The sequence below is a fragment of the Populus trichocarpa genome, chromosome 16 (genome assembly GCF_000002775.5).
Source record: "Populus trichocarpa isolate Nisqually-1 chromosome 16, P.trichocarpa_v4.1, whole genome shotgun sequence".
NCBI classification, from domain to species: domain Eukaryota; kingdom Viridiplantae; phylum Streptophyta; class Magnoliopsida; order Malpighiales; family Salicaceae; genus Populus; species Populus trichocarpa.
Window position 1 is genome coordinate 7,217,553 of NC_037300.2, and position 13,023 is coordinate 7,230,575.

The 13,023-nt window shown below is 31.7% G+C and overlaps 1 protein-coding gene across 1 annotated transcript; it reads left to right on the top strand.

Annotated features, from left to right (window-relative positions):
- Nucleotides 1–9,473: 9,473 nt before the first annotated feature.
- Nucleotides 9,474–11,065, top strand: LOC7486477 (aquaporin PIP2-3). The gene is made up of 4 exons (XM_002322841.3): nucleotides 9,474–9,937; nucleotides 10,031–10,326; nucleotides 10,432–10,572; nucleotides 10,662–11,065. Exons 1-4 carry the CDS (start codon nucleotides 9,637–9,639, stop codon nucleotides 10,779–10,781), a joined length of 858 nt encoding a protein of 285 aa, XP_002322877.1. The 5' UTR covers nucleotides 9,474–9,636; the 3' UTR covers nucleotides 10,782–11,065.
- The last annotated feature ends 1,958 nt before the right edge of the window (nucleotides 11,066–13,023 follow it).

Genomic DNA, 13,023 nt, shown 5'->3' on the forward strand with positions numbered 1-13,023 from the left:
GAAATTCAACAAATAGCAACGGAATTACCGATGGAATGTTTTCGTCTGTACTTTACAGTGATATTTACCGACCAATTTAAATTCATCGCTAATACCATTGGTATATACTGACGGAATTATTCATATACTGACAAAATTCTAGACGGAATATAAAGAATTTCAAAAAACAAAGTGGTGCGATGACGTGGAAGTTTTTGTGGGCGATTTTACTAAAGGAATTACAAAGGGATTCAAACCAGAATCTCTGTACAATGACATGTCCACTTCACCGACATAATTGTCGTCGGAAGCACATATAGAAATATTTCGTTGGTTATTCCATCGGTAAACGTTAATATATCACCACGCTGCCGACCTTCCCCTCCCATATTTCTCCTTCTTCTTCCCCATCCCTGCATCTAAACAAACGCCCTAAAAAAACTGCAAAGAACCACCCCTCAAAACATCCCTCACTTCTCAACACAAATCATCATTCTTTATTTTTTGTAGTTACAGCATCCGTGTCCTGATTTATTGTGGATTTTGTCATTTTTTGTAAGTAAATCTATCTTTTTTTTAATTTTAACATTAAAATGTCAATTTTATTATTATTTAATGTTTTTTTAGTACATGTATTTTGTTAGGGTATATACATGTTTTATTGTTTTTTCTCAAACAAAGTTGTAGTATGAATGTATAATTTTGTACTTCTTATGGTTTGTTTTAGATTTTGTAAAATTATATTTGTTTGTAAATTGTTGAAACTTATGTCGAATTACTGAATTAGATGTGTTGTGATGAAATAAATAATAGCTTGTTTAACGAGTTTGTTTTAATCTTTATCAATGTTATTGCTGAATTGTAATTTTCGTAAATTTATGTGTATAAATTTGTATGGACGTTGATAATTGATAATGAATATTTAAGAGAAGTTTTAAAGTAAGTTGGATAATCTTGAGCTAAACCAATATTTTTGCAAAAATTTTTACTTAACATAGTTAATTAATACATGTTGTCATCATTATTTTATATAGGTTTGATAGAAGTCATGGATGATCGTTCATGAATGTATCGAGATTCACCCCAAGAATTGCGGAGGATAGATTATTGTAATGAGTTTCAGGGTTTTATTAATTTCTCAACATTTATTCCGAGAAATTTTAGTGGAGGCGGTATTAAGTATCCATACAGGAAGTGTAAAAATAAAAAGTTTCTACATCCAAATATTGTAACGATGCATCTTTTACACAAAGGGTTCGTGGAGGATTACCTATGTTGGTATACACACGGAGAACTATTTGTTCGTAATGAGAGCATGGTAGAAAGGATGGTTGAGTCAACTTTTAGTGCTAGCAACGTGCATGAAGTTGTAAATGACAACAGTAATCCTTACAGAAATATAATTATGGATGCAATGAGAATGAATAAAGGTAATGACAGTCAATGTCCAATCGTAGAAGAAGAATCTAATGCAGACACAACTAGATTTTTTGATCCGTTGAAAGATTCTGATGAACCATTATGGGATGGCTGCATGTACCAGTACTGACTCATATGAGAATTCCATACGGAGAGATCACTTATGTTTATGAAAAGGCTCTCTTGACAGTTGTGTAAGTGATCCTTAGACTTGAAATTACTAAATTATATTATATAAAGAATATTGTCCTTTGATCCTGTTACATGTTATCTTAATCGAGGTAACGAAGGGGCATACATTAAGTATATTATGAACTATATGAATGTATTTGAGTTATCAAGAGAAGATTCATCACCTTAAATGAATTAGGAAAAAAAATTTCATTTGCTCTCAAATAGTATTGACTTAGAAATCATTGGTCAAAGTGGAATGAGATTTGAAAAAAGTTTCAAATCTTATTCAAACAATCAATAACTATTATGTAGATAACAAATATGATTTAACATGACAAATATACTTCATGCTTTAATGTTAAATCAGAATATTATTGATGAAAGAACATTAATTATACCAAGAAACCGGTCACTGAAAAGTTAAGTCAAACCACTAATGACTTTTTTAATATTTGGATGATCATGACACGTTAGTGGATGATGCACTTGATCTTCAAATATAAATTAATCAATTATTGAATTGATAATAAATTAAATTATTTAATTTTGTTAATTCTATTTAATTAGAATAATAATTTATATTTGAGCCAACATATTTGAAACCTAATAGGTCACACACATTAAGAACCATTAGTCAAAAATTAAACTAGGATGATTTAATTAAGTATGACTTGATTAAAATATATTTTAAAAATTAAGGACTAGAATATAATTAATACATGGATTATATTTCTAAATCTAAAAAAATCAAATAAGGACTTGATTGAGTTAATTTTAAAAAATTTTCTAAGTTAATATATGTATATTATTAAAAGGATAAATTGATATTTTATTAATTGATATTTTTCATATTTTTCTATATATATATAGTAAACTATTCCCTTTTATTTTAATATGTCTTCACAGCAATCAGCAGTAAGATAGTGAGAAATTATAAATACCTGCCATTTCCTTGTAGCATCGGGGGCGACTTTTCTGGATCATCTTAATGCTGATTGCTGTGAAGACAATTATCCAAACTCAGTAATGTCAATCTGATCACCATAACTAGAACCTCGATGTGAATTATACCACTTTATTATGTGATAATGTGCCTTGGCCTTAATTTGCCCCGACTCTTGACACGCTTTGCTTTGTGCTCACATGCATGCGCTCAGCCTTGCTCGAGCACCTTAGGTTTTGAGGTTCGGGGTTAATTTTTATTGATTTATTTTTATCTTGAATTTAATTTATTATAAAATAATTATTTAACTCATCAAAAATTATTTATTTTTAGCTTATTGTTTTGTTCAATCCAACCCATAATCTAATTAGTTTTCTTGAGAAGAGTTTCTTTAAACCTAAACATTTTTTTCAGTTAAAAAACATGAGATTTATACCCAAAATTTTTAGGTTAATTTGACTTAATGGAGAGAATCAAAGCTAATAATAAATAGTAGGAATTAATTCTAATAATTACTATAATTAATTACGTACACCCCCGGGTGGACCGACTGCATCTCCTCCTTGCCATCCTCCATGTACCGGTAATGAAGCTCACTGCTGCTCATGGGAGGAGGTCGAGTAACTTAAAGTCTCATTTTCTCTCTCGATTTCTCTTCTCTCTCGTTGATTGCTGTTACTGTTCGTTGTTATGGAGAAGAGGGACGAGCTGAGTTCTCTGTGAGAAGCGTGGGTTGCCGGTGAAAGCTTTGATTTCAACTAAAAATAGTGGAGAAGGGTTTTGCAAAAGAGATCGACAATGGAAGGAGTTCAACCAATGGTGACTGAGCGCTTTTGTTGGTGGTGTCGTCGTCGTTGACGTGTCACTCATAATATGGTGGTTTGTGGTTGGTCAACAGCGGAGAGGGTGACTAGTTGTAGCCTTGTAGGGTGCGAATAGGGGAGAGAGGGGTTGTCACCAAATTTTCTCTATAGTGTTATATTTTATATGAATATTGGTGTTATAATCATTTTATAAATAATAATTATTGAGGAGAGAATTAGACAAACTTATCATATCTTTTTCAATGATACAAAAACTTTTTCACTAGAATAAAAATTGATTTTTATTCTTTTAAAATTAAACTAAGCAACTTTACACAAAAACATGTAAGTCATTCATGGTTAAAAGAAATCCTAAAATATCACTTTTATATTGGGTTGAGTAAAAAAACCAAAAAACCAATTAAATTGAGAAAACCAGAAAAAAAAACTAAAAAAACCAAACCGTGAAAAAAAACCGATTAAACCGATTAAAATTTTGAAAAAACCGACCGGTTCGATTCGGTTTCTATTTTATAAGTCTGAAACCAAATAAACAGAACCGAACCGAATCCAAAGTGGAAAAACAACCGAGCCAAACCGAAAAAATCGAGCCAAACCGAAAAAACTGAGTCAAGCCGGTTTAAACTGGTTTTTGTCCAAAAAACAAACTGAACCAAAATCGGTCGGTTTGAACCAGTTTTGATTTTTTTGGACAAAAAATAAATTTCAGTTTAGTTACTTGTTTTTGATAAAAACCGAACCAAACTGAAAATAATCACCCCTTTATAATTGCGTAACAACTGGCTCAACATAATCCAAGATTTCTCCAATTTTTAGCTTTTCCTTATTAGTGTTGTTTTCTTATCGGGATAGTGATCGATTAGTGATAGGCAGTGGAATTTTAATTCTTAAGCAATCGTTGGTGGCTGCTCTTCGGGTTCAATGCAACGTGGCATGAGGTGAGTGGTTAGGAGAATCAACGGTGATAAGATTGTTTGGCCTGAGTTGGATGGCGGTGGTGGTGAAAGGGGTGAAGGTATTTGGACGGTTGGTCACGCCACCAACGTCATGATCCACAAACGGTAATGAGTGATGACTTGTTTCGGCAGATGCAGAAATTACAAGGATAGAACAGTCATGTGGTTAATTTTTAGCCACATATTTCTTGCTGGATTGCAACGACGTCGCATTATCTCAGCATGCAGCCGGAAGGAAAGAAGACTCGTGTGTTTTTATTATTGTTGTTCTGGAATAATAATGTTAAAGATGTTGAAAAGATAATATCACTTAAAATCTGGACACATGGGCACATTTCAATTCCATGAAAATTAACAAATATGAATCCCTTTAAAATTCAATTCCATGTAATGCTCCAATTTCACCAATAATCTTTATTTTATAATTAATGATTTTATATTATATATAAGAATAAAAGAGTTAGCGAATAAATCTCGTATTGAATAAATAAACTCTGTAAGAGCCTCAGAGAGGTAAATGACTTGACGAATATCCTTAGAGTTCAATCCACCTGACAAATATTAGTAAAGTTGGGTGAGAAGTGAGGGAGAGTTTTAATGAACATATTCCACGTTGAATAAATAAACTCTAGAAAAGTAATATATAAAATTGAGAATACGACACTCATTATAAAGTTGAAGTTTTTTTAATGGAATTTAAACTCAAGTATCAAATTTAATAGAATCATGATTTAATTTCTAGAGTTTAAGAAATTGATTTTTTTTTTTTTTGTGATTTGATCAAATATCCATTAGAGTTATGATATATCTTTAATGTATTTTTTATTTAGAAAGAATATCTATTACGTGTTGCGAGATCTGGATTATTTTTTTAAAAAATATTAAATTAATATTTATGTGTGTTTTTTTGATAGATTTAATATGTAAATATCAAAAATAAAAATAAAATTTTTAAAAAACATTATGCATCGCATTACTAAACACACATCTAATATGTTGTGGTTATTTTTTTGTGATATCCACAACCTTTAATAAATAATTAATAGATTTTAAAAATTATTTATATTTCAAACAGTAAAAAAAATACATAGGAAGTAAAAGCTTAAAAATAATACTGGCACTAAATCTACGGGGCTGCGAAGATCATTTAAGCTGTATTTGTTTCTTGGAAAGTGGTTTTTGAAAAACCACTTTCCAAGCTTTCATGTGTTTGTTTGCCATTAGAAAAATTGATCAACAGAAAACACTTTCTAGTCAAAGAAAAATTTAGTTTGATTTCCAGGAAAGTGTTTTTCTTTTATTTTGGGCAGAAAACACTTTCCGGAAGTTGTGAAAAATTCAGAAATGTCATAATATTTGCTGATTATATCAAATTTGATCCTCAAACTTTTGATTGCTATATATATTTTGTTTTGAATATTTTTTTTCAATTTCATCCCTTAGAATTTAATTTTTATATTAATTTTGGTCCTTATTTTTGTAATTATTATTTGCTTTTCCCTTATCATTTTTAATTGAATTTTTTTATCTATCAAATTTGGTCCTCATTCTTTTGATTGTTACTTATTTTATTTGAAATAATTTATAAAATATTAATTATTATTATTTTAATTTCTTCATCTTTCAATTTTTTTTTTTTTTAGATTTGATCTCTATTATTTTGATTATTATTTATTTTATTTGAGATAATTTATAAAATTATATTTTTTTTCAATTTCATTCTCATTCAAATTTTTAATTTGTAAGATTTGTTCCTCATTATTTTAATAAACTTGAAAAAAATAAAACATTAATAAGTTATTTTTTCAGCTCATTTTCCTTGATATAACCAAATACTGCAAAGTGTTTTCCAACTTATTTTTCATTACACTACCAAATATCGGAAAATAATTTACTTTTCTGAAATTCACTTAAAAAAAAAAATTACTTTCCAGTAAACAAACGGAGTCTTAATCTATATCATGAGCATGTAAAGAAAAAAAAAATTAAATACCCATACACCTTCAAAAAGCGTGGAGGATTATTTAATGAATTAACTAAGGACTATATTTTTGCATTGAGTAAAGATTTTGCAATAGACTCAATGTTTGTAAGAATATAACTATAGTTTATTGAGAAACTTAAACAAATTTATGGACAGAGTGATTAAGGTTGGAGTAAAATTGCTAGTTCTGTATCGAATTGAACATGCATTGAACATTGGAGACCAAACTCGACTTTGATTGCATAAGAATGTGTAAAATGTGCTGAAATTAGTGTCTTTTACTATTCTTGCATAATTTCATGAAAGTTTCGGGAAAATGGTAAAAGTTAGAAAATTATTTGGAAATGGAATAGTTTAATCACAATCGATTGTTTCAAAATTTAATTTGTATTTAAATTAATTAACATGTGTAAATGTCAACTCAAAATTTTAAAAGATCTAATAATAAAGAAATGAGATACAATATAAAAATAGAAAATAATAATAATAAAAAAAATATATAAAAAAAATGGGTCATCGAAGAGTCCGTTTTGAACATATTTGGTATCGTTAGAAAGGTTTCGACGAGACGATTCTAACCACATATTAAAATACCATAAAACAAGATGATAATTGATTAAGGGTTTTATTTGAGGTTAATTTAGGATTAATTGTGATCTCGTTTGGTTGTCTTCAAATTTATAGTTAGAATCATCTCGTCAAGATCTTTCTAACCGTACCGAGTATGTTGAAAACAAAGTTTTGGTGTGTTTTATAACCCATTCTTTTTTTTTCTTTTCTTATTTTTCTCTTCCTCCAAATCAACTTATCTTATTTAAAAATTTCGAATTGATTTTTGTTGAGATTAATTAATTTACAAATGCTATGTATTTTGAAATATGACTAAATAATCGTTATTGTATATAAATGAAATTCAAATTCATGATTGTGTTTAAACTATTTATATTTGTCAAATACTTTTCTAAACTATATCATTCTTTCAAAAAAATTTTTTTTATCAAAATGTGTTATTGTTTTTAAAATAAAATTCTAAAGAAATATGGGAATGTAGTTCAACACTAGTGGACAACCGACCAAATATAGTAATAAGTGGTTAAAAGACAAACAAGATCTCTCATGTTAAAGGACAGAGTTTTCCATGATTATCACATTGTGAAACGTGGCAAAATACCATCCAGGAATGTTTCCCGTACTAATTTCTTTTTTCCTGAAAATGTTCCTTTTCAACTGGGGGAGTGACGGATTAGTGATAAGCACAGAAATTTGATTCTTAAGCAATGATTGATGGCTGCAATGTGGGGTCAATATAACGTGGCATGAATTGAGTGGATGGGGCAATCAACGTGGCTGGAGAGAGTTGGACGGACGGTGGAGGTGAAATGGATTATGGTATATGGTCGGTTTGGTGACAACGTCATGATTCATAATAAGCATGTGATTTTCACCGGTGGCTGGACGGCAACAACTCCGGTTTGTTTGGAGAAAGGAAACAAGGCGAGGGCAGGTAATTCCGTTCTTGCTTTGGAGAAATCAATCAAGTCTCTTGAATGTCGATGACTGATCATCAGATTTTAATTGTGTTAATTTAAGGGACATTTTTTTAATAATTTTCCAGGAGATTAACAGTCGACCACTCTTGTCGTATTGAACTCGAACAGAGCGTTTCGAGGCATGAAATGAAAGAGAGGGTTTCATTATTGGCCGGATCAACTTGAATGTGTTAAGGTCGCGATTCATTATTTTAGCCATTAAATTGATGGTGAGCCCATTAATAATACAGTAATATATTATATTATTCACCCGCCCGGTGAGATCATTTTCTTTTAAATTAAAGAATTCTGTCGGCTCTTATAATGTAATTTTTAGTAGGAAAAAAATTTAAAATTAATTTAATGTAATTTGATCGACTTATCATTTTAAAAAATAACTTTAATTACCGATAAAAATATAATTTAACTCAAAATAAATATTTAATATAATTTTTTTTATAAAGATTAAGACGACAACTTATTATATCAATTTGGGTTAACTTACCAATTCACATGTCAGGTAATGAGACCTTAATAATCCCATAAAAATAAATCAAAATAAATTATGAAGTTTAATTTTTAATAAACTCAATATTTAAGAATGAAATTGAAAAAACAATCAATTAAAAAAGGATAAAAAAAATGATCCGAGTGAACCAAGGTTAACTTGCCAAGCTCGCGATCTAGGTCATATGATTGAGATAATCCAATATAAAGCAAATTGAAACAAATAATGTAACTTAATCCTCAATAAATCTAATGTTGAATGATGTAACTGAAATTAAAAAATAGATTAAAAAGGAAAACAAAAAATTACTTAAGTCAATCCATGTTAACTTACCAAACTCGTGATTTGAGTCATGAGATGGAGATAACTTTATAGAAAGTAAACCGAAATAAATAATGAAACTCAATTTTCAAATAACCCAATGTTAAAGGATGAAATTGAGAAAAAAAATTATTACAAAAATGAGAAGCAAAAACTCAAGTCAATCAGTCAAACCCGTGATCCGGATTATAAGACTAGGATAACATAAAAACAATAAATTAAAAAAATTTATAAATTCTAGTCCCTAAAAAATTTAATGTTGAAAGATAGAATTGAAATTAAAGGAAAAAAAAAACATAGATTGGGGAAAAAAAACTAAAAAAAAAATATTATTGAAATGAATAGTATTATACGAGGAGTACAATAATAATTTAAATATTATTAAAATTTAAATTTTAATGAAAAAGTTTATTTTTATATCCATATTTCATTTTTATCATCGTGGTAGAGGCAACATGATAAATTGGGTTTTCACCATGTCAATATGCAAACATTAAAGGAATTTGAAATAAAATGTAGTTTAAATTTGAAGTCACTAGGTCTCCGATCCGGTTTCACCAACTAATTAGTTTTGATGGAATCGATAACATTGTTCATGCCTTTCTGATTGAGAAAGAAAAGAAAATTACACCGTAAAAGTTGGGTCATTTATTTCATGGTCAAAAGTGATTATCTCTTGGAAATTCAATCCGACAGGTTATGTAGTAAAAACCCATGTGAAGCTCGAAGAATTGAGTGAAGGCTGGAACCATCTTTACAGCAGGCCGGAAAAAGCACACCCATGAAGTCCAACGTGGGGTCACGGAAAGTTTAAGAAATCATAGATTGTGAGGTGGGGCGGCGAAGCTAAGTTAATTTAACACTCACTCCTCTCCAACACATCGCATGCATAAATAGCACAGCATTTCTCCACACTTCCACCACAAAACATTTTGTTAGTGAATTATAATACCAACCATACCGCTTTAGCTTTGTCTCTCACCAAACTCATCAACAGCTATGGGCAAGGACATTGAAGTTGGAGGCGAGTTCAGTGCCAAGGACTATCATGACCCTCCGCCAGCGCCATTGATCGATGCTGAGGAAATAACCCAGTGGTCTTTTTATCGGGCTATTATTGCTGAGTTCGTTGCCACGCTCTTGTTTCTGTACATCACTGTTTTGACCGTGATAGGTTACAAGAGCCAGACTGACGTTAATAAAAACGGTGATGAATGTGGTGGGGTTGGCATTCTTGGCATCGCTTGGGCCTTTGGTGGCATGATTTTTATTCTTGTTTACTGCACTGCTGGTATCTCAGGTCAGTAATGGAAATAATATAATCACGTATAGCTGAATTGTTTTTCTATCATCTCTTGAAATGGGACCGATGAATTTGCTAAAAATTATGCAGGTGGACATATTAACCCGGCTGTGACTTTCGGTTTGTTCTTGGCTAGGAAGGTCTCCTTGGTGCGTGCCATTCTATACATGGTGGCTCAGTGCCTGGGGGCCATATGTGGATGTGGACTTGTGAAAGCATTCCAAAAGTCTTATTACACAAACTATGGTGGTGGAGCCAATGGACTTGCTAACGGATACAGCAAGGGAACTGGGTTAGGTGCTGAGATCATTGGCACCTTTGTTCTTGTCTACACTGTTTTCTCTGCTACCGACCCCAAGAGGAATGCAAGGGATTCTCATGTTCCTGTTCGTGCTCCATGTCCCTCTGTCTATAAAATCAAAATTAGAAATTCTCAAAGTAATAAATCCAGGTTATCAACTGGTTTTCACTAATTTCCTTTCCAACTATAGGTACTGGCACCACTTCCCATTGGATTTGCTGTTTTCATGGTTCACCTGGCCACTATTCCAATCACCGGTACTGGTATCAACCCTGCTAGGAGCTTCGGAGCTGCAGTGATCTTCAACAAGGAAAAGGCATGGGATGACCATGTGCGTGGCTAATCCCCAGTAAAATATATATATTTCCTAATTAGTTTCATATTTGGTGTGCTGATGTAAATTTTATGTTGTTGCTTCAGTGGATTTTCTGGGTTGGACCTTTCATTGGTGCTGCAATTGCTGCCTTATATCACCAGTTCATCTTGAGAGCAGCTGCTGTTAAATCCCTTGGATCCTTCCGGAGCTCTCCCAACATATAATATTTCCATTCAGTTATGGAACGTACGCCAAAGATTTAACTAGTCCAAAAGGGTCTGGGACTGGCCAATATGTACATTATTCAGTCCAGGTCTAAGATATCAACGTTATGTCATGGTTGTGAGCTTGGGCACTTGTTTTATTTATGCTCAAATATTTTCACCTTCTCTGTCTTGAGTTTTTCTTTTTGGTCAATATGTAGTCAATATGTAGTGTTGATGAATCAATCAGCAAGTGCTCTGTGTTAGTCTTTAATAATTTCGATCCCTCTGATCTCTTTTCTTGATATCTCACTGTTATGTCAGGGAAGGAAATTCACGACTCATTATGGCATATATACCTGTCGTAATTATATACAAATAAATCATTTCAAATAATTAAAAAAAAGTGAGAAGTTCAACTTTTTTCCATTTTCGTGCAGCTTATAAACTCTATGTGCTATATCTCTGTTGCATCACTCACTGTTTTACTACTGGGCTCACTGGTTGCATCACTCACTGTTTTACTACTGGGCTCACTGGTTGCATCACTCACTGTTTTACTACTGGGCTCACTGGTTGCATCACTCACATATGACTACGGACTGCAGTGTTTGCCTACAGTAATTGGGGTTTTATAAAATAATTAAAATTAAAAGGATATAAAATTATGGCATTTACTATAGATCTACACTCTATAACATTATCTGTGGATCCAGATACAATGGCATTATAGATTCAATGTGGACTCGCACTAGTGTCTGCTATGGAGGTGGAAATTATAAACTTACCCTCTATTTGTTCGAGAGCTATAAGAATGCTTAGTAATTTTTGTGCTTTCTAAAAAAGTGTAATTTAGATTCTTCAATAATTGCTTGCCATTTGGACTTTATGTCTCTCTCTTTTTTTTCCCTCTCTCTCTCTCTTATCTAAGTTAAGCTTTTGCTCTATCTATGCATCAAGAAAAGAAAATCATATTACCTCTCTCTCTTTCGAGCTCGTTGTCACGAATAAAAGGACAATTTTTTTTTTTTTTTGAAGAGACAACTGCCCAAAGCAAAAATGATAATCAAGGAAGGTAATTATCGATGTCCATTGATGAATAAATATTTTTTGGTATCATGAAAAATAAATTTTGATCTCAAATCCCTATTTAAATTTTACAGGTGGACATATATCCAAATCAAAGAGGATATTTTTTTATTTAAAAAAGATAAAGATAAAGAAATATCAATTTATTATATACGAAGAAAAGAGAATGACAATGTGAACCTCTTGTCAAAACTGGTAAGCTCTAATTCAGATGAACTCAATTTGGATATATGGATTGAAATTTTAAAAAAACCAAGAATAGAGGAAAGGCTAGAGGCCACCCCAATCGACCTAGAGAATGATTGGAGAACTTCTTTAGGGATTATCTGCTAATTACAGAGTTGCCTCTTGAAAAAAAATGAGGCCATTCATCTAACTGGATGAGCAATATGGTATTGTTTGGTTAAAGGGGTCTTATATAGACAATTTGCCCTATCTCTTTTTTTAAAGTGTTTATCTCATAAAAAAAGCACTTTCTGCGAGAAATCTATGGGGGAATCCATGGTTTATACACTGGTTCTAGAGCTCTTACTACTCAGGTCACCAAGATAGATTCTAGTGGCCAGTTGTCTTAAGCGATGCTACTAACTTGGTGAAAAGATATGATCAATGTCAGAAATTTACATCGGTCTCTAGACAACCCTCTGTAGAGTTGACAACCATATCTTCCTTATAACCCTTTGCCTAGTAGGGGATGGATTTATTGGGTCCTTTCCCAAATACCATAAGGAACAAATAGTTTATTTTGATAGTTGTGGACTACTTCATCAAATAGATGGAAGTAGAAGTTTTGGTAGATATCACCATTAACAAGGTCATCTTCTTCTTGTTGAAGATCATCATTTGCACATTTGAAATTCTAAAAATCTTGATCACTAATAATAAGACACAATTTAATAGTTGTAAGATGAAAGAGTAATGTCAAAGGCTTCATATTGACCATTGACTTTCCTCAGTGTCTCACCCCTAGACAAATGACCAGGCTGAACTTACTAACAAGGTCCTACTCAATGGACTTAAAAAAAAGATAACAGAAGCCAAGTTAGAGTGGGCCTACTCAACGAGATTCTATGGGCCTATATGACTACTTATAAGACATTTACTAGAGAAAATCTATTTCTCCTCACTTATGGAATTAAGGCTCAAATACCAGCTGAGGTTGGGTACGCAAGTC

Excerpts from the sequence above, each read along its gene's own strand:
- LOC7486477 (XM_002322841.3), top strand. The coding sequence starts at position 9,637 with ATGGGCAAGGACATTGAAGTTGGAGGCGAGTTCAGTGCCAAGGACTAT. Across the intron at positions 10,327-10,431 it reads CAAGGGATTCTCATGTTCCT|GTACTGGCACCACTTCCCAT; the intron begins GTTCGTGCTCCA and ends TTCCAACTATAG. Across the intron at positions 10,573-10,661 it reads AAAAGGCATGGGATGACCAT|TGGATTTTCTGGGTTGGACC; the intron begins GTGCGTGGCTAA and ends TTGTTGCTTCAG.